This window comes from Colobus angolensis, unplaced genomic scaffold (assembly GCF_000951035.1).
Source record: "Colobus angolensis palliatus isolate OR3802 unplaced genomic scaffold, Cang.pa_1.0 Scaffold85, whole genome shotgun sequence".
Classification (NCBI taxonomy): Eukaryota; Metazoa; Chordata; class Mammalia; order Primates; family Cercopithecidae; genus Colobus; species Colobus angolensis.
In genome coordinates, this window is record NW_012122376.1 from 6,363,587 (window position 1) to 6,389,699 (window position 26,113).

A 26,113-nucleotide genomic window follows, 5' to 3' on the forward strand; every position below is an offset into this window, starting at 1 on the left:
TGCATCTCATATATAAGTAGTCAACAAGCGTTTATTGCTTTTATGTAAAACACACACACACACACACACACACACAAACCCACAGGGCTAGCACCTCAGCATCTTTTAGTTCCCTAAACATTAATAGAAGAAAATAAGAAAAAAAGGTACCTGACAAACATAAAATCAAAATTTTTAAAAATAAAAGAATAGTATTGCAAAATTACCAGAAAAACAAAGAAGAAAACAGAAATGAAAAGAGACAAAGTGAAAAGAGGGTGGAAAACCATCCTTTCAACATGAAAATGGTCCATATTTTCCTCAAAATAAAACATTAAAAAACAAAGTATCAAAGACAATGGGATTTAAAAGTTGGAAACAGCCTAAACAAACATAATACAGACTTGGAAAAATCTCCAGACCTTCTCAGGATAGAATTTGTTTCACTGATTTCTCCCTTACCGATGTTCGTATACCTGATCATAAAAGTTAATGTTAACTTTTGCAATTTGCCACATCCTGTAAGTTAAAATCATATTCTTCATAATTGTATCGATTTAAAGAATTTCCTAAACATAGTAATCAGGAACTGTTTCAGCATGATAGGAATCTGAACATCACTGTTAAAGGACATGGAAAGGAAACTGCTGCTTCCATTCGTACTCTCATTCACAAGGATTTTAATTCACACATGAATATAAGACAATGTACAAACACTACCTTTGAAATGTAGGTAAGTTTAATGGCTCCAACACGTGATGATCCAGAAGGTAGGTTCTAGAAACAAATTATTAATATATAATTAATATCCAATATTACAAATTCATTTTATAATATAATGTTCCATGTGTACTTTTGAAAAGTTAAAAAACTCAATTTTTAATATCACATTTTACAAATGAACTTTTCTTCTGTTCAAGTTTTTATTAGGTCTGAAATCAAGTCCATAGTTTGGATAACAAAACTGAATCCTACTCTTTTCCATCATCATGCATTCTATGACTAAAAGGCTATTTTTATCACTGGAGCTAAACCAATACTCTTTCTCATGAGCTTAAAAAGCCAAAAACAAGATCAGATTTTGTTCCCGAAAGCAAGGGGGAAATATTTAGAGGCACAAAACAAATGTAATTGTAAGATACTTTAAAAACCTATACATATTCCTTTGTTCTATTAAAATTTCTTTATCAAATATCTGTTGACAAAAATGGACTGCATTTCCCCCCATTTAAATGGTTCACTGTTATACCATATTAATCTACATTGATACTTTTTTTTTCCAAAGAAAAAATGTTAGCTTCTCTTTACATCATATGCAGGGAATGTAGGCACTTTCACACACAGTATTTTCGTTCTTCCCATAAGTTTTAGATGTGGTTTGCATCGTAAAAGACCTAAAGGTAAACGAAGAGGGAGAATCATCTCTGGTTGAAGCTATCCAGAAAAACTGAAGTAATGAGCAACATTTAGGCTGGAGGTTAAGAAAAATTTTGAAACACAAAAAGCAGGGGAGAATATTCCAAGTAGAGAAAACGGATAAACTATGGCAAACAATTGAATATGCACAGCTCTGTACTAGAAAGAGAGGGTGGCTATGTTGGGCTGTGATGTAGTGTCCTGTAAGATTGTGGTACAAAATGGTGGTCTCAAAACTTGAACTGAGAACCTAATCATAGAGGACCTACATAAAAAACAAAGCAGCAAAGAATTTATATTGTAGAGAATTTGAAGCCAACAAAGAAGGCTTATGAGCAGATCTGGAATCAAAATTATGCTTTAATTACTATATAATAAACTGAATGGATTATAGAGGAGGAAGATGGAGGTAGGAAAACCAGACAAAAGAATCTGGGGAAAAGAAACAAAGAATATAAATTTCATTTATATGACAGAAGACTGATAAAAGACTGATAGAATATTTCAGAGGTAAAAATGAAAACATTAGATTTAGTTAATTTTGAAAATTATTTCTGCTGGAGATTAGAAAGCATCAACTATTCAACTGACTTTATAATAATGTACTTAAAAATTAAAAAAATCTATGGGCTTGTTCTAATGAATGATTAGGAGGTAACTGGAAGCCTAGACATTTCAAAGACTTAAGATTCCCAAACATGAACTGCTTACTGTTGACAGGGACAGATCTTTTCAAAACTTTCACACACACCTATATATTGTAAAATTCCATTAATTATGTTCTGCTTTAAACTATATACTATGTACAAGCTTCCAAATATAAATCATAAATAGTAAATAGGCATATAAAATAAAATTATAATTCATTAATGTATAACATTAAAAAGCTATTTGTATTCTTATGTATAATGTTTTATATTTATGGGTTTTTGGCTTTTAACTTTAAGGAAGGAAAAGAAATGTAAATATGTCTTCAAGAATCTCTAACTACTACCAAAGTGATTTTTTCAAAAACTGTTACCCTTCCATTTAAGGGTAATAATTTATTTCTTTTCAGTTTTTAATGAGCCTATTATTTTAACTGCTGAATAGAGCTCTAAGTCTTTGTGGAAGGAAGACAAATGAGAAACCAAAGCATGACATAAAGTGTCACAGTAATAGTAGTACACTACAGAGAAATGTAAGTAGCTGAAAGAAAAGCAATATTCAAAATACCCAGTTTCTATGGACTAGTATGATTACCATCAGGTTCGACTGGAAAAAAAAGATTCAAAATTTGTTACTTGACAATGAACAAGAAATAACAAACTAATAGAACACTTAAGAAAAAAAGGGAAATAGGCCATTTGTTGATTATGAGTTCCTAAACTCATTTTGCCAAATACTCTTTCAAATCTCTTCAAATGCACTCCCTCGTACAACTTAATTATTTCATTCTCCATGATTACCAACCTCCTTGACAAAACACAGAAAGCCCCAAAATGATCCCTAATAAACACTAGAATGAATTTTTAAACCCATGGTTAGTGGAAAAGGAAGCAGTGGTCAAGGGAAGAAGTGGCTCCCTGATAACAGATGAATCAAACTAATTTTCTTTCTTTACCAAGGTTATTATGATCAGTATCACCATGTTATTATACTTTGACATAAGCAACTAGATTGAACCATATGAAATTGCCATTTTTTTTAGTAATTCAAAATGGTTTTGTATTAGGTATATTAGCAATTTCATACGGTTCAATCTAATTGCTTATGTCAAGATGTAATAACATGGTGATACTGATCATAATAACCTTGATAAAGAAAGAAAATAATATAATAATCTTAGCAAGACATTTTACTAAAGTTTTCAAGAGTAGCTATGTCTTGATTATTACATTTAAAAGTGACACCAAGTTGGTACTAATGGCTAATACACTGGCTGGCAGAATCAAGATTTCCTAAGTTGGAAAGAAGATATAAAATCAATAAGAACAAACTAAAAAACATTTAAATTCTGCACTTAAAAAAAAAACTGACACTATGTCCAGAAAAGCCAATGCATTAATTCCGACATAGAGATATGGCTTTCAAAAGTTCATGTGGACAAGACCTAGCTGAGTGCAAACCTAGATGAGTGATATAGCTAAAGTGATCTAGTCTCCAAACATGCCACAGGCTCTCTTGCTTTGATCTCTGCCCACACTATTCTTTGAGCACTGGAATACTCAACTTTTCCATCTCTTAGCCAATATTATATCCAAACTTCTAGGTCAATTTCAAATGTTACCACTTCCATGAAGACTTCAACTCCTTCTACTAGCTGTATAACTTTCCTCTGAATTCCAAGTTCATGCTTTATTCAGGGTAATAAATATATTTTATTTTGTACTTAACTCCTTTTAGCTCTGTTAAATGGGTAGTACTGATAAAGGAAGAATGACAAGAAGAATCTATTATGTAGGAACATGGAAAAATAATCAAGGAGTTTCAAGTAAAATTCAGGTGAAACCATACATATGTCAACCGGACCTAGTGATGAGACAGAAAAATCAGGGAGAGAAAATAGGCAGAACCGTGCAATGGCTCACATGGGTGAGATGTCCCTTACAACTCAAATTCTACGTAAATAAACATACACACATTAGTGTATCTGTATCTTGTCTAACCTAAAATTAGTATATAGTGAAGAATACTAGACTACTTATCAGGAGACCTAGTTCCTGCTCTGTGAAACAGAACAGAACCTTGTGTAAGTTGCTGCTCTTCCCTAGACCTTTCAGTCCTCACCCACATGAGAAGTCTACTGGACAAAAATCAGCTTAGAAGTCTGCTAGAGATTCATCCCTTGCTTTGCACATACTTCCTTGCAACATACAACCCCATTTTTAACTTTTATACCAATTTTTATTTGAAGATAAAAAGTTCCAAAAGGCCGGGCACAGTGGCTCATGCCTGTAATCCCAGCACTTTGGGAGGCTGAGGGTGGAGGATCACCTGACGTCAGGAATTCAAGACCAGCCTGGTCAAGACGGCAAAACCCCCATCTCTACTAAAAATAACAAAAAATTAGCCGGGCGTGGTGGCTCACCCCTGTAGTCCCAGCTACTCGGGAGGCTGAGGCATGAGAATCACTTGAACCCGGGAGGCAGAGGCTGCAGTGAGTCAAAATCGTACCACTGCATTCCAGCCTGGGTGACAGCGTGAAAATCCATCTCAAAAAAAAAAAAAGTAGAGAAGTTGAAAGTTTAAAACTACTTCACAAATGATATCTAATCTCAGGCCTCTTACAGATCTTAAGGCTGGGATTCCAATTTTTAAATTACAACATTTACCCCTATGTTTTGCAAAACAACAATAAAATCAAAATGCATTTCAGTTCATGGATGGCATTACAATGACTGACTCAAATCTGACACTACAAAATAAAAGGACTACATATGCGCAAGAGCATCATGTGGTTAAGTCATTTATTTATTAAAGAAAACCAGTCTCTATCCTAGATACAGCATCTTAAACCTAAATTTGATCTCACTAAAGGGACCCTGGTATTAAGCCTCCTTAATGCAAGAAAATCATCTATCCCTGGTCTTTATTTTAGCTGTTGTTTGAAATACATGTTACAAAAACAGTATTTCTGATTTTTGGGACAGCTTCAATTGTTATTCTTTTCTGTGATTCAAGATCTAATTTTCTAAAACCTAATTTTCTACCAGAGAGAGCATTTCTCTCTCAAGGGAAAAATACAAAAGCATTAATTTTTATCAAATAAACTTAGTTTCGCCTTCTGAAATTCAAACAAGACAGTAGAGGTCAGGAGTGCAGGGCAGAGAGGACAGTCAGTAGAAATAAATCTAAAAATATACCGTTTAAGAAGACAAATACTAAAACCTGTATAGTATGTTACATACTTAAATACAACTTTCTATGCTTTTAAAAGATAATCCTTGGGACTTTACGAACCTGTGGATTATCCATGTACCACACGAAACTATCTTCTCTGGTATCCAGTATGAAGTACCTTCGAAGAAATTTCCCACTGTTTTCATTTTCTTCAATGTCTAAAAAACCACAAATGCGATTCTGACGATCCACATAAGGCATTGCTGAGCTTGAACATTACACTGTAAAATAAAAACATTAACAGTAAGCTCCCTATGAAACAGAAAAGTATTTCTCATGGACTGCAAGCATAAAACGTGCTATGGTATAAGTCTGTTCAATGAGAGGGCAACTTGCCAACATGAGATAAGGCCAATTAAAATGAACACACACCAACATCCAAGTCACTGACAAAAATCACTTTTGAAATTAAGTTTATGAAGAGTGGTTACTAAATGTAACTATTCACTTTGATGGGGACAACGGACAGCTACTCACCTCAGTTGAATAATTTCCTTACTTTTTCCCTAAAAAAACCCAGGTGAGCCAAAAAAAATAGTTATCCAAAGTATAATTTCCTCACTTACAAATCGAGATAATCTATCCTTTAGATTTTAGAATAATCAAGATAATCTATCCTTTAGATTATTTTAGAATATTTTTAAATTCACAAAACAACAACAGTTAACATTTAGTGACCACCTGCTACATGCCAGGCTCTGTACCAGGTTCTTTTCCATATATGATCTCTTTAATCTTCTAAACAATCCTAGGAGTAGGCATAATCATCCCCAGCAGATAAGGAACTTAACACAGAGGGGAAGTGATTTTCCAAAATTCCAAAACTAGTAGGCCCAGAGTCAAAGCCTGAATCCAGATTACTGCACTCTAGAGCTCTTATCTTATGCTCTATACCATCTTCTCTAAAAAGCCCCTGAATTGTTAAAACTAAAGTGAATCAAAATAAACTTAGTTAATGTAGTAGAAAGAGAGATAAGCAGGTATGATGTGCCTCCTGGTGGAAGGCACAAACATCACCTATAAAGTGAACATAAAACAACAAGAAAAAATGTTTTTTAGATCCCCGCTATATCCAAATGCCAATCTACAGGAGATGCAGAACACAGAGGAACATACTAAACTGCACCAAAGGAATTCAATCAGCAACAACCAGACTATAAGAAACAAGGAAAAAAAAAAATTTCTTTAGCAAATAAATTATTACAAGAAAAAAGAGAGAAAGACATTATAGATTAAAAGGGACTTAAAAGGTATGTCATATTCTGGTCCTAAAGCACTGCAACTTTTGTTGTACTGATTAAAGTTAAAAAACCGTTAGGTGCCAAGCACTGTTTCTCTAGAGACTACAGATATGTGATTCCTTCTTGATGTGATGCTTAGCCCAAATCTGCAACAGACAGCTGTTCCTATTCTGGTACTTCTATAGCTGGCACCATCACATCTTTTAGCAGGATGAATTTACATAAGTAGTTCTTTATTTAGAGGCTCAAGGTAAATTTAACTTACAGTGAAAATTCAATTACAATGCACACTGATACACTATGTATCGGCATCACTATTCCATGTGCAGTCAGAGAAATGATAAAATACACCAAAAAGTTTTAAATAAAACCGTCCAATAAGTTTGTGTGTTGTTGTTGTTATTATTCTTATAAATCTGACTTTAAAAGGAAATAATTTCTTTAATAAATTCACCATAAGTTTGTAAAAAAAAAGTTTACAATGCAATCAAAGCTTGAAAAATCAATACTCTATATTACCATATACCACAGGTAAAAGCTATCAACTTGTCATGAGAATAGACATATATCAGTGGAAAAGAATTTGAGCACAGAAATAAACCTATAATCTATAGTCAACTGATTTCAACAAGGGTGCTAATACCATTCAATGTAGGCGGGAAAAAAAGCCTCTTCAACAAATGGTGCTGGTACAACTGGATATCCACATGTAACGGAATGAAGCTGGAACCCCTACCTCACACCATATATAAAAAGTAACTCAAAATGGATTAACAATTTAAAAGCTAAAACTAGAAAACTTTCAGAAGAAAGTATGGGGTAAATCTTATTTTGGAATTGGCAATGAATTCTTAGATATAATACCAAAAGCATGAGCAACAACAAAAATAAGATACATTGGGCTTCATCAAATTTTTAGAACTTTTTTTGCATCAAAGGACTTCAAGAAAGTCAAAAGAAAATCTACAGGAGGAAAGAAAACATTTGCAAACTATGTATCTGACAAAGGTCTAATATCCAGAATATATAAATAACTTTCAGAACTCAAAAACTTCAGTCCAAGTTTAAAATGGGCAAATGACTCGAAGAGACATTTATCCAAAGATAAACAAATCGCCAATGAGAACATTAAAAGATGCTCAATATCATTAGTCATTTTGGGAAATCCAAATAAAAACCACAATGAGATAAAACTTCACACCCACTAGGATGGCTATAATTAAAAGAGAGGAAAATAACAAATGTTGGCAAGGACATGGAGAAATTGGAACCCTCCTACATTGCTGGTGGGAATGTAAAATGGTATAACAGCTGTGTAAAACAGTTTGGCAGCTCTTCAAGAGTTAAACATAGAATTACCATATGACCCAGTACTACTACTCCTAGGTACACACACACCTCGTTTTACTGTGCTTCATTTTATTGCACTTCACATATATTGGGGTTTTTACAAATTGAAGGTTTGTGGCAACCCTGCGGCCTCAAAGTACTGGGCTCAAGAAATCCTCTTGCCTCAGCCTCCCAAATAGGTGGGAGGACTACAAGCATGTACCACCATGCCCAGCTAACTTTTTTATTTTTTGTAAAGACAAGATCTTACTATGCTGCCCAGGCTAGTCTCGAGCTCCTGGCCTCAAGCAATCCTCTCGCCTTGGCCTCTCAAAGTGCTGGGATTGCAGGCATGAGCCACCATGCTCAGCCAAGTGTCTCACTTTAAACCAAAAGCCAGAAATGACTAAGTTTAGTAAGTAAAGCATATCAAAAGCTGAGACAGATCAAAAGTGAGGTTTCTTGCACCAAACAGCCAAGTTATGAACACAAAGGTAAAGTTCCTGAAGGAAATTAAAAGTGCTACACAAGAATGGTAAGTGAAACAGCTTTATTGCTGATATGAAGAAAGCTTTAGTGGTCTGGACAGAACATCAAATTAGCTACAGTATTACCCTCAAGTCAAAGCCTAACCCAAAGATAGGCTTTCTTCAGTTATTTGAAGGCTGAGAGAGGTGAGGAAGCTGTAGGAAAAAAAACTGGAAGCCAGCAGAGGTTGTTGGTTCATGAGTTTTAAAGAAAGAAGCCATCTCTTTACCATAAAAGTGCGAGGTGAAGCAGCAAGTGCTGATATCGAAGCTTCCATAAGTTATCCAGGAAGATCTAGCTGAGATCAAGGAGATGGCTACACTAAAGAGATTTTCAATGTATGTGAAACTCTTCCATTGGAATGCAATCTAGGACTCTGACAGCTCTAGAGAAGTCAATGCCTGATTCAAAGCTTCAAGGGACAAGCTGACTCTTGTTAGGGGCTAATGCAGCTGCTGATTTTAAGTTGAAGTCACTGCTCACTTACCATTCCAAAAATCCTAGAGCCCTCAAGAATTACGCTAAATCTACTCTGCCTGTACTCTAGAAATGGAATAACAAAGTCTGGATGACAGCACACCTGTTTACGGCATGTTTTACTGCTTTTTTTTTTGGCTGGGGGGCGGGGATGGAGTCTTGCTCTGTCGCCCAGGCTGGAGTGGTGGCACAATCTTGGCTCACTGCAACCTCCGCCTCCCAGGTTCAAGCAATTCTCCTGCCTCAGCCTCCCAAGTAAATGGGATTAACAGGTACGTGCCACCATGCCTGGCTAATTTTTGTATTTTTAGTAGAGACAGGGTTTCACCACGTTGGCCAGGCTGGTCTCGAACTCCTGACCTCAGGTGATCCGCCCACCCTGGCCTCCCAAAGTGTTGGAATTATAGGTATGAGCCACCACACCCGGTCACTGAATATTTTAAGCCCACTGTTGAGACTTACTCCTCAGAAGATTCCTTTCCAAATATCACTGCTCACTGACAATGCACGTAGTCACCCAAGAGCTCTGATGAAAATGTACAAGGTGATTAATGTTGTTTTCACGCCTGTTAACACGACATCCATTCTGCAGCTCATGGATCAAAGAGTAATTTCAACTTTCAAGTCTTATTATTTCAGAAACACATTTTGTGATATGAGATATACATTTGTGATTTGAAATACAGCTGCCATAGATAGTGATTCCTCTGACAGATTTAGGCAAAGTAAATTGAAAATCTTCTGGAGAGGATTCATCATTCTAGATGCCGTTCAGAACATTCATGATTCACAGGAGGAGGTCCAAATATCAACATTAACAAGACTTTGAAAGAAGTTGATTCCAACCCTCATGAATTACTTGGAAGGGTTCAAGACTTCAGTGGAGGAAGTAACTACAGATATGACAGAAATAGCAAAAGGACTAGAATTAGAAGAGGAGCCGGAAAATGTGACTAAATTACCGTAATCTCATGGTAAAACTTGAACAGATGAGGAGTTGCTTCCATGGATGAGCAAAAAAAGTGGTTTCTTGAAATCACACAGCCATCCCTACCTTCAGCAACCACTACCCTAAACAGTCAGCAGTCATCAACACTGAGGTACAACTCTCCACCAGCAAAAAATTACAACTCATTTGAAGAGGCTCAGATGACTGTTAGCATTTTTAAGCAATAAAATATTTTCAAATTACAGTATGTACATTTTTTAGACATAATGCTATAGCACACTTAATAATAGTGTAAACATAGTTTTTGTATGCACTGGGAAACCAAAAAATTAGAGTGATTGATTCTATTGCAACATTTATCTTATCGCCATGGACTGGAACTGAATCCACAATATCTCTGAGATTTGCCTACAGATATTCAGAATTGAACACAGATAGGCAAATAAACCCTTGTATATGAAATGTTCATAGCAGCACTATTCACAAATAGCCAAAAGGTGGAAACAATCCCAACATCCATCAGTGGGTGAATGGATGAATAAAATGTGGCATACACATACAATGGAATATTTTTCAGACATAAAAAGGAATGAAGTACTGATACATTATACAGCCTACATAAACCTCGGAAAGATGCTAAATGAAAAAAGCCAGCAACAAAAAGGTACATGTTGTATGATTCCATTTATATGAAAGATCCTAAATAGATAAATCCAGAGTGACAAAGAGTAGATTGGTGGTTGCCAGAGGCTGAATAAAGTGGGAAATGCAGAAGAGCTGCTTAATAGGTGATGAAAATGTTTTGACAGTAGATACAGGTGATAGCTGCACAACACTGACACTGTGAAAGTATGACATGTCACTGGGTTGCACACACTAAAATGGGTAATCTTATGCTAATTTCACCTCGACTAAAAAAATAAAAATAAAGGATGCTGTCATGTTACTTACTAGGCAGCTTCCACAATGACTGCCCCAATACAATTTATCCTATTTCTTAGTTTAAAAGAATAAAGCAGATAAATTAGCTACTTGAAAAAAACTCAATGTCTTAGAATGCTCACTCTAGAAGTCAGCTGTCACATAGGAAATCTGACTGCCTTCAGACTGCCCTGTTGTGGGAAAGCCAACTAATCCCATGAAGAAGCTGTGTAGAGAAAGGTGATGAGTCCACACCCAGCTGTTCCAGCAGTCAGTGAAGAGGCTATATTGATCATCCAACCCAGTCAAGCCTTCAGATGACTCTCATTCCAACTGCCATTTGACTGCAACTACGAGAGAGAAAGACCCCCAAGAGGGAACTGCCCAAATGAGCTCCTTCAACCCAGAGAACAGTGAAAAATAATGAACTGTTATTTTAGGCTACAGAAAAGCCCTCAGGCATATACCATATAAATATAATATACAGAACATTCAAGGAATTTTATAAACAAATGTCAGAATTTTCATTGGTTTTTAGTGCTATAGATGAAATTATTACCTGAATAGCTATTTGAAAATTAAAATACACTTTTAAATAAAATATGGGTAAAAGAAGAAATCAAAAGGGAAATCAGAAAACATTCTTAACTAAATGAAAATTTTTAAAAGTCAAAATTTGTAGTATGCAGCTAAAGGTGATTTTAAAGGAAAATTTATAGTCTTAAGATGTTTTTATTAGAAAAGGTCTAAAATCAATGACATAAACTCCACCTTAAAAAAGCTAGAAAAAGGTAAAGTAAACCCAAAATACAAAGGGAATAATAGATATCAGAAAAGAAACTAATAAAACTGAAAACAAACAATGAAGAAAATTAAAACCAAAAGCTGTTTCTTTGAAAAGATCAAATTGATAAATCTATAGCTATGTGAACCAAGTGAAAGACAGAAAGCAAATCACCAATACTAGGAAGTACAGAGGGGTTATCACTACACACCCTATAGATAATAAGTGGGTAATAAGAATTCATGCAAACAAATTTGACAATTTAGAAGTAAACAAATTATTTGAAAAAACACAATTTTGAAAAAACTGACACAAGATGAAAAAGAAAATCTAAAGTACCTATTTCCACTAAAGCAAATGAATTCATTACTAAAACCCCAAAAAGAAAAGTCCAAGCCTAGAATAGTTTATATGTGAATTCTACCAATCCCTTAAGGAAAAAAATAACACCAATCTTTTACAAATTCTTCTAGTAAACAGGAGGAGAGAACAGTTAATTTTCAACCAAGGTGCCTTTTGTAGAGAAAGGACAGTCTTTTCAACAAACAAGACTGGAATAATTGACTATCTATGAGGAAAAAAACTAACTCTAAATCGATCACTGATCCAATGCAAAAGCTAAAATGATAAAGCTTCTAGAACAAAATATAGGACAAAGTCTTCAGGATCTTAAGGGGAGACAAATATTTCTTAGATAAGACACAAAAAGCCTGAATCATGTAATAGTTGATATATTTGAAACGTAACCAAACTTTAAAATTGGTCTTCAAAAGACACCATAAAGAAATGAAAAGACAAGCCACCAAATAAGGAAAATATTCAATATATATGTATCTAGACAACAAATGATACCCTAGAACAGGCAGGTAATTATTACAATTCAAAAAGACAACTAAATAAGAAAATGGTCAAAAAACTTGGAACACACAAGTTGACAAAGAAGATATAAAAATAGTAAATAAACACACAAATAGATGCCTATCATAATTATTCAGGAAAGTGACTGCAAATAAAAACCACAAGATACTATAACATACCAACTAAAATGTCCATGACAAACAAACAAAAAAAACCCTGACAACACTAAATGCTGTCAAAGATGTGGAATAAATTAACTATCATACATTGCTGGTGGGAATGCAAAATGACATAGCAACTTTGGAAAACAGTTTGGCAGTTTTTATAATCAAACATATCCATACAACCCAGCAAACCCACTCCTAGGTATTTATCCAAATGAACTGAAGGCTTATGTTCACATCAAATGTTGGATACAAATGTTTATAGCAGTGTTAGTCATAATTGGCAAAAAAAAATAAGAACAACCCAAATGTCCTTCAACTGGTGTATGAATAAACAAACCATGGTGCATCCAATACAGTAAAATATTACTCGGCAAAATAAAGGGACAAATTATTGATACATGAGCAACTAATAAATCTCAACTGTATCTTGGTATATGAAAGAAGCCAGATCAAAAAGATATGGGACATGGAACAAATCAATAGAGATGGAATACTGCTTTACAGTAAAAAGGAACTACTGACAGATCCAACAACATGAATGAATCTCAAAATGATAATGCTACTAAGCAGAAAAAAGGCCAGAAATAGGCCGGGCACAGTGGCTCATGCCTATAATCCCAACACTTTGGGAGGCCAAAGCAGGTGATCACCTGAGGTCAGGAGTTCAAGACCAGCCTGCCAACATGGAGAAACCGTGTCTCTACCAAAAATACAAAATTAGCCGGGCATGGTGATGCATGCTCTAATCCCAGCTACTCAGGAGGCTGAGGCAGAAGAATTGCTTGAACCCAGGAGGCGGAGGTTGCAGTGAGCCTAGATCGCACCATTGCACTCCAGCCTGGGCAACAAGAGCAAAACTCAGTCTCAAAAAAAAAAAAAGCCAGACACAAAAGGATATGGCCTTCTATAATAGTTCTGTTTCCTAACAACATTTCATCTAGTGGTTTTAGTGTTATTTATTTTATATAATTTATGTATTTTATATATATTTATATATATATTTTATATAATTTATAGAAATAATTATATTTTTTATAAAATTCTGAAAACTGCAAACCAATCTATAGGGACGGAATGCAGATCAGTAGTAGTTGCTTGGAGCTGAGGGTGAAGGAAAGGACTGTAAGTGGCATGAGGATACTTCTCAGAGTTATGGAAATGTTCTGTATCTTAATGTGATTGTAGACATGGTCAAAACTCATCAAATTATACATTTTAAACAGATGCAGTTTATTGAATGTAACTTCAAGAGGTTAATTAAAAACCCAGTACCAATTTAAAAAAAAAAAATTTTTTTTGTGATAGGGTATCACTCTGTTGCCCAGACTGCAGTGCAGTTGCGTGATCTCAGCTCACTGCAACCTCCACCTCACAGGCTCAAGCAATTCTCACGCCTCAGCCTCCCAAGTAGCCTAAGATTATAGGTACCACGCCACTCCCGCCCGGCTAATTTTTGTATTTTTAGTAGAGACAGGGTTTCACCATGTTGGCCAGGCTGGTCTCTCTAACTTCTGACCTCAAATGATCCACCTGCCTTGGCCTCCCACAGTGCTGGGATTACAGGTGTGAGCCACCACACCTGGCCCAGTAACAATTTTAAAAACTCATTTATAAATGACTACAGATAAAGTTTTTTAAAAGCTTTCCATGGCAAAAACCTGATAAGCAAAGTCAAAGCCAGTAGAAAATATTTGCAACTTATATCACAGACAAAGGGCTAATCTCCCTAACATTTAAAGAGCTTGCAAAAAATGTCAAGGGAAACATATCAAACGTTCAATAGAAAAATGAGTAAAAGACATGAACATTGTACCAAAAAAGATACAAAAATGGCCCTTAAAATATATGACGAGGTATTCAGTATTACTCATAATAGGAGAAAGACAAAAAACCATACCAAGATGTAGCCATTGCCAATGACATCGCAAGAATATGAAGAACACAAGAAACTATCACAGGGATTCAAACAGCAAAATCTATATGGTAAGAAATGGCTCAGGAAAGATAACTGGTTTCTTTAAAATTAAATTCAAAAGCAGGAGAAGAAAAGGAACTAGAGGAGAAACCTATGAATTTAAAAATACTTTAAAAGACATCTGGACCAATCATGACATGTGGATTTTATTTAAATCCAGTTTCTTAAAAAAAAAAACTGATATATTCAAGAAAATCGGAAATTTGAATATTGTCTGATGATATTAAGAAAACAGACACATTATTTTTATAATGGTATTGTGATTATTACCAAAAAAAGAAGGAGTCCTTTTCATTTAGAGATACTTACTGATATAAAATAAAAATGTTATTTATCTGGGGCCAGGCATGGTGGCTCACAATTGTAATCCCAGCACTTCGGGAGGCTGAGGTGGGAGGATTGCATGAGCTCAGAAGTTCAAGCCTACAATATGACGAGACATTATCTCCACCAAAAAAAAAAAATTAGCCAGGCATAGTGGTGGGTGCCTGCAGTCCCAGCTACTTGGGAGGCTGAGGTGGGACAATCGCTTCAGCCCAGGAGATTGAGGCTGCAGTAAGCTATGACTGTGACACTGTACTCCAGCCTGGGCAACAGAACAAGACCCTGTCTCAAAAAAACAAACAAACAAAGAAAAAAACAGAAAGAAAGAAAGAAAAGAAAAAAATGTTATCTGGGATTTGTTTCAAAATAATTTGAGAGAAGGGAATAAAGAGAAGAGGCATTGGTAGCTGGGTTGGTAGTTGCTGGGGCTAAATGATGGTGTTCACAGGATTGGTTACACTATTCTATTTTTGTGGACGTTCACAAATCTCCATAATAGAAGTTTTTTAAATCTATACTACACAAATATACCATTTCTCATCTATTAGACTGGCAAAAATTCAAAAGCTTGACAACACACTATACTGATGAGGCTGTAGGAAAACAGAAACTTACATTGCTGGCAAGAAGGCAAAATGGTAAAACCCTATTGGGTGAATCTGGTACTATTTAACAAAATCATATATACTGTTATCCTATGATAAAGCATTCCTACTTGGTACTGTAATGTGAAACATTTTAGGTATGATAAGACTTCCAGATCATTATAACGTACATTATTGGATAATGTAAATATATTGATATGATTAATTATATTTAAAATAAAAGAAAATATTTATTTGTTATTAGAAACCAAGACTTTCACAGTGAGAGAAAAGAGGTACAAACACAAAACAGAAGAACAAACTGTGTACAATATGTCTGAATTAGAAATACTATGAACTACATAATTTCTGAAGATATGATAGTAACAGAAAATCACCACTTTGTAATCCCAATGTCTCACTGATTTACACAAGCATCTTCAATGAACACTAAAACCAGTAGATGAAATGCGATTAGGAAACAGAACATTCACAGTCTCAAAATATCATCCCACAGTTTTGTTACTAATTGCAAACAGGAAATATATCTTTATACTGGAGAGATCTTATAGCCCCCACCTTTACCAAATAACTTGGTATCTATTGGATCTAGAAGCTAGGTCCTAATGGATACCATTTCTCTCTAAACAAACCAAGTATAGTATGATTCCACTGACAAGAAATATCCAGAATGGGCAAATCTATAAAGATAGAAGGTAGATTACTAGTTGTCTAGGTACAGAGGAAATTAGCTGTTGTCTAAGGATGAGAGGGTACAGGGTTTCTTCGGGGGAGATACAAACATTCTAAAATTGATTGTGGTGTTATCCACATAACTGTGAATGTACTAAATCATACATTTTAAATAAGTGAATTATATGTTGTGAATTATATCTTAATAAAGCTTTTTTTTAAAAAAAAGAAACAATTACAATTGTATTTCATTCTAGAGTACATTAGAAACCCTAAGGACTATTTCATCTCCCAGACCTCTATTGTTGGAGTATCCCTGAGAGTGGTCTGTGGATCTCTTTCCTATATATACTCAGTGTCTTGGTGAGCTTACTCATTCTCACAGGTCTAAATATTGATGACTTCCAGACTGTTATCTCCAGCTTTGAACACTGTTGACCTCCAGACCCATGTATACAACTGCCTATTCTACGGTTGCACTTATCTAACAAGCCATCTCAAACTTAAACTGAGCTCCAGATATTCCCCTCAGAAACCTGATCCAGCCTTCCCTAGCTCAGTAAAGGGCCACTCCCTTCTTCCAGTTGTTCAGGTAAAATACCTTGAAGTCATACTTAAGTTTTTCCTTTTTTTTTTTGAGACGGAGTCTCGCTCTGTCTCCTGGGCTGGAGTGCAGTGGCCGGATCTCAGCTCACTGCAAGCTCCGCCTCCCGGGTTTACGCCATTCTCCTGCCTCAGCCTCCCGAGTAGCTGGGACTACAGGCGCCCGCCACGGCGCCCGGCTAGTTTTTTGTATTTTTTTTAGTAGAGACGGGGTTTCACTGTGTTAGCCAGGATGGTCTCGATCTCCTGACCTCGTGATCCGCCCGTCTCGGCCTCCCAAAGTGCTGGGATTACAGGCTTGAGCCACCGCGCCCGGCCTCATACTTAAGTTTTTCTTACCCTGTGGTAGTCCGTTCTTGCATTGCTATAAAGAACTACCTGAGTAATTTATAAAGAAAAGAGGTTTAATTAGCTCACAGTTCCACAGTCTGTACAGGAGGCATGACTGGGGAGGCCTTAAGAAACTTACAATCATGGTGGAAGGTGAAGAGGGAGGAGTTACCTCTTATATGGCGGGAGCAGGAGAAAGAAAGAGAGCAGAGAGAGGTACACACTTTTAAACAACCAGATCTCACGAGAACTTCCTCACTATCATGGGAACAGCAAGTAGGGATGTCTGTCCTGTGATCCAATCGCCTCCCACCAGGCCCCTCCCCCAACACTGCGGATTACAATCTGACAGGAGATTTGGGTGGGGACACAAATCCAAACCATATCCTATCCTATGTCCAATCCATCAGCAAATCCTGTCATCTCCATCTTCAAATTATAACCAGAATCCTACTTCTCACCACTTGCTGCCACTCTGGTCCAAGTGACCATGACCTCCCACCTGGATTATTGCCAAGGGTCTCTCCTAGATCTGGCCCTTACCACACTTCAATTTATTCTCAACACAGTAGTCAAAGTGATACCATTAACACATTTATTCAAGTGTTCATTCAATAAACACACATAGTACTACTCACAAAGCACATTTTCTAAATATCTAAATATTAGGTTGTTTAATCCTTATAACAATTTTACAGACGAGAAAACCAAGACATCTGCTCAAGATCACATGCTTAGGAGTGGCAGTGCCAGGAGTCAAACTGGAGGAGTCTGGCTCTAGATTCACACTCCTCAATACCATGTAATACCTCACTCTGCTCAAAACTCTTCAATGCAGTAGATGTCAACCTTGGCCACTTATTAGAATTACCTGAGAGTTTTAAAAATTCCTGATGCCTACGTTAAAACACTGCCTCCCCCACCACCGCCAACCAATTAAATCAGAAACTCTGGGATGGGATCGAGGCATCAGTACTTTTTTAAAGCTTCCCCGATAATTCTAACATTCAGTCAAGGTTGACAACTATTGTTTCAACAGGATCCCATCTCATTCAAAGTAAAAATCTAAAAACCAAAGCCCTCATAATGACTGCTAGGCCTCGTCTGCCCTGTTATCCCATCCCAGTACCCACCTTACTCATTCATTTGGCCGCCGGACTCACCAGACAAGATTCCCACTCAAGGACTTAAAGTCACTTTCTCACTGAACACTTCCTTTTAGATCTTATCTAAAACTGCAAATCCTCCAAACCGTTCTGCCACTTCCATCTCCGTTCCCTATGTTATTCTCCTCCTTAGCATTTACTGGTATCTAACGAATGATACAGTTTACTCATTTACCTGTTTCTTGTTTGTTTCTCCACACTGTAATGTAGGCCCCATGACAGCAGGGATTTATTATTTACTGTTGTTTCTCCAATGCCCAAAACAGTGGCTGTCACATGGAAGACCCTCAGTAACTATTGTTGAATGAAGTATGAAGTAACCCATAATTACTGCATCAAAGATTAAGTTTCCAGATAGAAAGTTGCTCTTCCTCATCAGACAAGAATCATTTACCAGATTTAACTGATTTATTTAAACAATGGAAGGAAAAAGGTTCAAACATTGTATTTCCATTTGAATTTATATTCTTAGTAAAAATTACATGAGGCAAAAACAGACACAATTATAACATGCCCCCCCACCCAAATTTCTCCTTTAGCTTTACTCATACACTAAGGTATAGTTAGATCTTACAAATCAATCATAAATTAACATAATCACAGTTAACACCTCATCAGTCAGGAACCAGGAAGCCAAAAAATAAAGCAAAACACAGAAACCACCTGAGTGATACAAGAAAAAGCAAAGAAAAATTAAATTCTGCACAGTGAGACCTCATCAGGCCACAAGACTTCACTATTATTTGTTAAAACATGTCGAGTGGGACTAGTGCCGTTCCCCACAATCACTGACAAACACAAAGCTGAGGATATATAGATAACGAGGAGCAAAATATCTGTAGTCAGGCATGGCTCTGGCACCCTAATCAGCACCATCCTTCCACTCTGTAAGAGCAGTTAACAGAAGAGAGGGAAAGAACTAGAAGTCTTCAGGGAGAACACAGGGAAAGGAAGGAGGTCTTCACCCAAAACAGTGGCAGGGGCCTCTAACAGAAGTCACTCACCAAGATCAGAGGGGCCTAGAAGAGACTCCCATCCCATTCTCCAGTTCCACATCTACTTATGCAGCAGACTGAGAGACGGACCCCGTGCGTCTACTTGAAAAGGGGGACAAAGAGAACTGATAAGAAATGGCAGGGTGCAGAAAGAAGGCAGACTTAAGTAGTCTGTATGCCACTATTTGACATCACAAGGAAGTGAGTTTCCAGTAGGTTGAATGGAAACCACAGGGTACCTGGACTGGAGTTGTTTTGCCATTATCAAAATATCTCTCTGCAGAGAGAAAAGATCTCCACCCCAACTCACACACATTCACATAACCAGTGGGTAAACTGACAGGATGGGAGCAAGCAGATGGGTGTGTAGGTTGGAAAAGGTTTAGCTACAGAAAATTTCATATCCAGAAACTGCAGCAGGAGTCTCCCTGCAAGATCGTACCAAAAATGCCAGTTTGGTTGCCTATTAGTGGACTGCAATGGCCTGCCACTGTTAATCAAGAGAGGACTTTAACAGCACCTTAACAAACACTTGTCTTTTTCTACTTCTCTTCTTGACATGTTTGTATCCAAGTAGATCCCTCAAGAGGGAAAGGAAAGAGGTATCCCGGGAGCTTACCACAAGCCATCCATACCCCAAGTGCTTCAGGAAGTAAGTGGCCTGACCATGGAGTAAGGAAGGGGAAAAAAAAAAACCTTTAAATTGAATATATATGAGATTGAACTTTCAAACTGGAATAGACTGGAGGGTTTATTTATTTATTTATTTATTTTGGAGACAGGGTCTCACTCTTCTGTCACCCAGGCTGGAGTGCCACAACACAATCTCTGTTCACTGCAACCTGTCTCCCAGGCTCAAGGGATCCTCCCACAACAGCCTCCCAACTATCTGGGACTACAGGCACGTGCCACCACGCACGTGGTGAACTGAATAAAATCAATTCAACTAATTAAAAGGTTTACTAAAATAAATAGCAAACGTATGTTTGCTTAAGCATCTAGGAATCACAAACTCACATGTTCCTTATTAGGCAGTACCCACAAGAAAAAAAGTTACTTAGGGTCAAATGGTTTAATATTGCTCAGTAAGTATAAAAGAGTTCTAGTGCTATAACAACAGGATGCTTTATGTTTACATAAAAACATCCCATATTTTTATGTTTCTAAAAATAATTAAGCATTATAGACAATCATCTAAAGCTACCAAGTTTTCTGCCCTTTCTGAAAGCATTCCTTTCAGATACCATGTCAATAAACTCTTAAATGCTGGGTATGTACTCACGAATGGTCAAAAAACCTAAAACCAAATTTTAATATTTACCTCCTACTGAAGTCATTTTATTGTATCATTGTAGATCTAAAATAAGATTTTTTAAACTTCAAATTTAAATTTTAATATTACCAAAAGTAAATTGCTCCAACATGAGAAAAGTAATTATTTGTATATTACATTAGCTCGCAGTTGGCATCAAATAGGAAATACTTTAAGGCAGTTAGTGCTATCAAACCGAATATTTTCTAATAAAAGCAGTGTTACTATTGTCACAAATAATTACTACACTCTATTCAGAAAACTATCTTCCTCATTCTCAAATAAGTTACTTAAACAATAACGACTTGACATCAAGCAATATGTCAATATCAAAGTATGACTTAAATTATGCTAATAAATTATTTCTTAGATTTCATTCTGGGTTACAAATTATCACACAATTAAAATAACTTTGGGATTTGCAGCACGACTAATAATAATAATAAAGAACTTCCAGGCTTAAGTCAAAAAGTCACTTTGTTTAAATCTCCATTAAATGATTTTTTTTGGGGGGGGGAAATTCCCATAAAAATGTAAAATGTTTCCACCTTTCCCAAGTATGTTCCTAGGAGTCGTCAATATTGTCATATCCTTTATGTTAGCAACCAATACTTGAATACTGCCCACAATGACTTTTTAAAGAAAAGAATCCAATGCTATTCTTAACATCCTTAAACACTTCTAAAAAGGTCCTTCCGGCTTATGAACTCATGGCAATTTCCTCACAATTGTATACTTATCCTGTTTCACTGTCTCTCCTAGTCTATGACAAACTCAAATTTACACACCATCTTTCCTATTTTGTTACACTGCTAAAACTGGGGAGAAAAAAAGACAGAAACCTGCTACTTTCCCCCCTACCAAAGCGACAATGAAAATACTAATTAACAAGATGAAGATTGGAAGCTCTGCGCGCGCCCGCGCGGTGTGTGTACACACATATATTTACATAATATACATATTCTTAATGTCACTAAATTCACAGTCATATACCTTGATACAGGTATACGCTACAAGAGAAAACTGTCAGTGGATACAAGTGTAAGGTTTACGGCACCATAAAATAACTTAACTACTTTATTAATTCAAATTCTGTCAAACTTAAATACTCTTGTTTAAATGTGTCAGTACTCTAAAATGCAACTTTCCTTGGGAAAATTGGCCAAGATAAAAAAAACACTTAAACTAACTCCACTGGGGGAAATATTTCTTTTGTCATACGTGTGTCAACATAAAAAATTAAGAGCATGAAAAGTAAACAGGCATTGTGGTCAGAATAAATCTTATTATTTTAATATAACGGGTCTTCAAGTTCTTCAGATTGTGAAGAAAAACGTAGTTTCACAAAAAAACCATATAACTCTTACCCAAATTTTGCTGTAAATGGTTTCAGTGGCATCAAATTAACATAGAAAGTATGCAAGCTGAGTACTTGGGGAAACTAAGCAGATTGATCAGGAGTTCTAAGATAAAAGACAATGGTGTAAACCTCATAGTGCGCTGCTTGTTCCAGTCATTAAACACACAGGAAATAAGATTTTCTATTTAGAAAACTCACTCACAAGGGGCAGTGACTTCATTAAGACAAAGAAAATCTTATTAAAACAGTCAACGATCAATTGTAAAATAAGAAAACAGGTATTGCAGAAATGGAAGGTGAAACAGACGAGGAAAATGCAGAAACTACCTGGATATTTGTTCCTTGAACCTCTTCTTGTACTGACCCCAAAGACAGCAAAGCAGTTTCATTATTTATATGCCCAGACCACGGTAGATGCTCTGCTCAGGGGCACAGGCTCACTAGAATTCTACCAAAGGCAGTAAACACTATAAGCAACAAGACGGCTTTCATTATGACACTTTCCCCTCTTTCCAGCAGGTCAATAGAAAGCATCTGAAACAAACCACAAACCACTCAGGACGGCCCCAAAGCTCTGCGGTTGGCAGTTGGCCTCGGCGTCGAAAGACCTGGGTCTGATCGCCTCCCCGGTGCCACCTGCCTGACCTTGGGCAAGTCGCTTTCAACGCTACCTCTGGCCACCTGCCCCGAAGGTGCGGAGGTACACCGCGGACACCGCCCGACTTCAGGGCCCAGGGCGGAGCCGGCTTCGGCCTCGGCAAGTCCTGAAGCCAAAACGCATTCAACACCAGGAAAGGATGCCCGGGGCCGCGCGCCCCGCGGGCACAGCCCTGGAGCGAGCTGCTCCGACAGGCGCCACCGGGAATCCCCGGGCAGCTGCGCGCACCGCGCCCCAAGCAGGATTTCTCGGGGGGCGGAGACGCCGAGGAGCTCTTTGGCCCTGAGACCGCCGCGGGCCTCCCACCCTTAACCGCCGGGCGCCGCCGAGGGCTGACGTCGGGAAAACAATCGGGGACCCACGGGAAGAAGACGCCGCCCCGAGCCAGGGCAGGTGAACCCGCCCGGCGGCCTCCAGGTGCTGTGGCGCGCGCGGAAGACGTGCGCGGAGGGGGGCGCCGGACCCGCACTCACCCGCGCCCCCGGCCCCTCGGCGGACGCCTCCCCGCTCGCCTCAGCGGGAACCGCGCTCCGGCGGCCCCGTCCCCCACCCCTGCTCCAGCGCGGCCGCGTTCCTTAAGCCAAACTTTACCGCGGCCCCGGCCCGGAGCACCCGCGCCGCCGCGGTCCCGGCTGCCACAGAGGCTTGGCTGCCCGGAGCGGCGTCCACGACGGCCAGCCCGCGCACTGCGCACGCGTCCCCACGCTGCCTCAGCCCGCAGACGGCGGCTGAGATTCCGGAGCCGGCGCTCCCAGCCCGCAGAGACTACGAGTCCCGGCAGGCCCCGCGCGGGTCCCGGCGGCGTGGCGGGCCGGGTATCTGGTGTCTTCCTGGTTCCAGCGGCGGCGGCCTTGGTGCGCCGGGGAGGGTTGCGCACTGAGCTCTGGGCCGCCGCGCCGCGGTGCTTCCTGGTATTCGTAGTTTTTAAGCACCACCGGGCTTGGCTCGGAGGTGGAACTCCGGGTTCTCTGATGTCATCGCCTAGAGCTGGGAGTAACAGGGATCTTTAAAAATAGGCTTCGTTAGTTTGCAGATAATTTGTTTGCAAGCTGTCCCATAATCGGTCCAAGTGGCACAAATTTACAGGCTGCGGTGTGACCTGGAGAAAAACGCTTTACAGCTCTGCGCGCCAATTTTTCGCTCTTCTCTCTCCTTGCAAATGTAGCTCCACCGCCTACTTACAATAGTGTTAATAGTACAAGAGGATGGGAGAGACTTAAAGAAGAATTAGTCGAAATTCTTTCAGCAAGGGTGGAGCATGAATATGTATTCTGGTAAATATTCCTTGAGTGTTTAACAATTTCTCTAGCACTTATTGTGTGCCAAGTACGCGATAGGCAACCCGGCATTCATCTGAGAAAGAGACACTGTCACTGCCCTCATGGAGCCTGCAGCCTGCGGGGAACTCGTCCGCAAACTAGCATAATCGTTCCAGATTTTAATAGAATGGCCAGACTGCGAAAGTTCAAGAGACAGTAGCGGTGGGGGGAGGAGGGAGGCTTTTCAGAGAGAGTGGCAAGGAAAGTTCTCTGAGGATGTGATATATGAGCTGAAACCTGAAGAATGAGAAATATTCAGACATACAAAGAACTGGGAAAGAATTACATGCCACGCCTTTCACAGCGCATGCCACTCTAGGCTCTTAATAAATATGTTATTTTTGTGTGCTTTTTCCTTTCCTCTCCCTGCACAACCTTAGATCACATCCTATCCCCTTCAAACCCTTTAAAAAATCTTTATCAACATCTTTTAGAACATCCTTCCTATGTGAAAATGTACATGAAACAAATGTCCACTGGTAAGACAAGCTGTACAGCTGCTAGGACAGAAGACACAACCCTGGTGACAGGCTGGAATCTGACTACTTTGCCACTTCTTTATTTGCGAACTGGGTTAGAAGTCTGGGCTCTCAGCCTGGCCTCCTGACTTGTTTCTCTTCATGGGACATCATATAGGATTTTGAGTTTGTCTTTATTAAAATCTTAGAGGAAGCCTACCTGTTACCTGAATCAGAGGTGTAGTGAACAGCCCTAGAATTTCCTGTGTAGACTTTATGTTAATTTGATGCCCTAGAATTTCCTATGTGACTTTATGCAGAGAGTGACACTTTGCCCTTCTGACCCTCAGTGACCTCAACTGTAAATGAGTGTCATCCACCCTGCCTGCCTTACAGAATGTTTTCAGAGTCTGATAAATTGATGGAGGTGAAAATACCTTGCAAACTGCATAGAACGACTCTCTTACTGCCTCTTTCAGACTTAGCATTTTCAAAACATGATATTTTGATTATCTTTTGGGAAACCTTAGCTATGCAGCCTTGTTGACATCTGTCCCTTCTGGGGGACTCATCTGTATAATGGTTGAAAGGGTTTGGCCTCACTACAGTTTATAAAGTAGCCAAAGCAGAGTGTTTCTTTTGGTCTACACACTGGGTTTTTGCTGATTTAACTGAATGTGTGGTTAACATTTAAAAACAAAAATCTAGGTGTCACCTGTCTTATCCCTCTAATCATTTGAGTTTGCCTTCCCTGGCTAGAATGTCTAGAAGGAGTCTCTAGCTTCTCAGTGCTAAAATCCTAGAAGAGTCCAGATTGGAAATTTGTTTATTTGAAATTCAAAGTCAAATTCACATCTTTTATTTGATCTGAAAATACTGGTCCTGAGAATAGAACACTTAGGCCAAGAGCCTCTCACCCTCTCCAGGCTGGACCCACCGGATCTCTCTCCTGAATGTTGTTTGACATCATTGATGAGTGGTTTGAAATTATTCCTTTGGCCAATGTGGTGGCTCTCACTTGTAATCCCAGCACTTTGGGAGACTAAGGTGGGCAGATCACTTGAGGTCAGGAGTTTGAGACCAGCCTGACTAACATGGTGAAACACCCTCTACTTAGCTAGGCATGGTGGTGGGCACCTGTAGTCCAGCTACTCAGGAGGCTGAGGCAGGAGAATCAATTGAACCCACATGATAGAAGTTGCAGTGAGCTGAGATCGTGCCACTGTACTCCAGCCTGGGGGACAGAACAGGACTCAAGAAAAAAAAATTGTTCCTTTGTTCTTTTTGCATAACAAGCCCCCAGATTTTTTTGTCATTGAGAGCCATATTTACATACAGTGAAGAAAGCCAGAAAAGTAATTCAGTTTGCCCAAAGACACACAACAAGATAATCCCAGGACTGTTTTGAGGTTGCAGTATAACCAGAAATTGATAACTCCCGATCAGCCAATAAATACAGAGACCAGAAAAAAAAAAAGCTCTGTGCTTTTCTTCTAGCCTTTTTTTTTTTTTTTTTTTGGATGCAGAGGTTTATTACATAACAGTGCTTTCAGTGTTATTTAAAAAAAAAAATTGTATGGGGAAATTACAGTCTGGGAGCAGACCAAGAACACTCCGGACACACTGAAGGCACTGAGGAATGCTGGAATATTCCATTGCTACTTTTCATCTGAAGAAAAAGGAGGAGTCTGAATTCAAGGATCTGCCGTTTAGCTGTTTACTTTTTTTTTGGTGGGGGGGGGGACAGTCTCACTCTGTTGCCAAGGCTAGAGTGTGGTGGCACAATCCCAGCTCACTGCAACCTC

The 26,113-nt window shown here is 38.4% G+C and overlaps 1 protein-coding gene across 2 annotated transcripts in view; it reads right to left on the reverse strand.

Moving 5' to 3' along the window:
• The window catches only part of PLEKHA1 (pleckstrin homology domain containing, family A (phosphoinositide binding specific) member 1), a 57,799-nt gene extending 34,448 nt beyond the window's left edge, over nucleotides 1–23,351 (reverse strand). The window contains exons 1-4 of one of the 2 annotated variants that reach the window (XM_011930236.1): nucleotides 21,881–21,947; nucleotides 6,366–6,431; nucleotides 5,338–5,498; nucleotides 700–756 (exon numbers count right to left, since the gene is read on the reverse strand). In XM_011930236.1, coding sequence (XP_011785626.1) covers nucleotides 700–756; nucleotides 5,338–5,478 — 198 coding nt within the window. In that variant the 5' untranslated portion in view covers nucleotides 5,479–5,498; nucleotides 6,366–6,431; nucleotides 21,881–21,947. Of the gene's footprint in view, nucleotides 1–699; nucleotides 757–5,337; nucleotides 5,499–6,365; nucleotides 6,432–21,880; nucleotides 21,948–23,122 lie in introns of those variants that run through there. The other variant, XM_011930235.1, reaches the window with a different exon arrangement.
• Nucleotides 23,352–26,113: the final 2,762 nt, after the last annotated feature.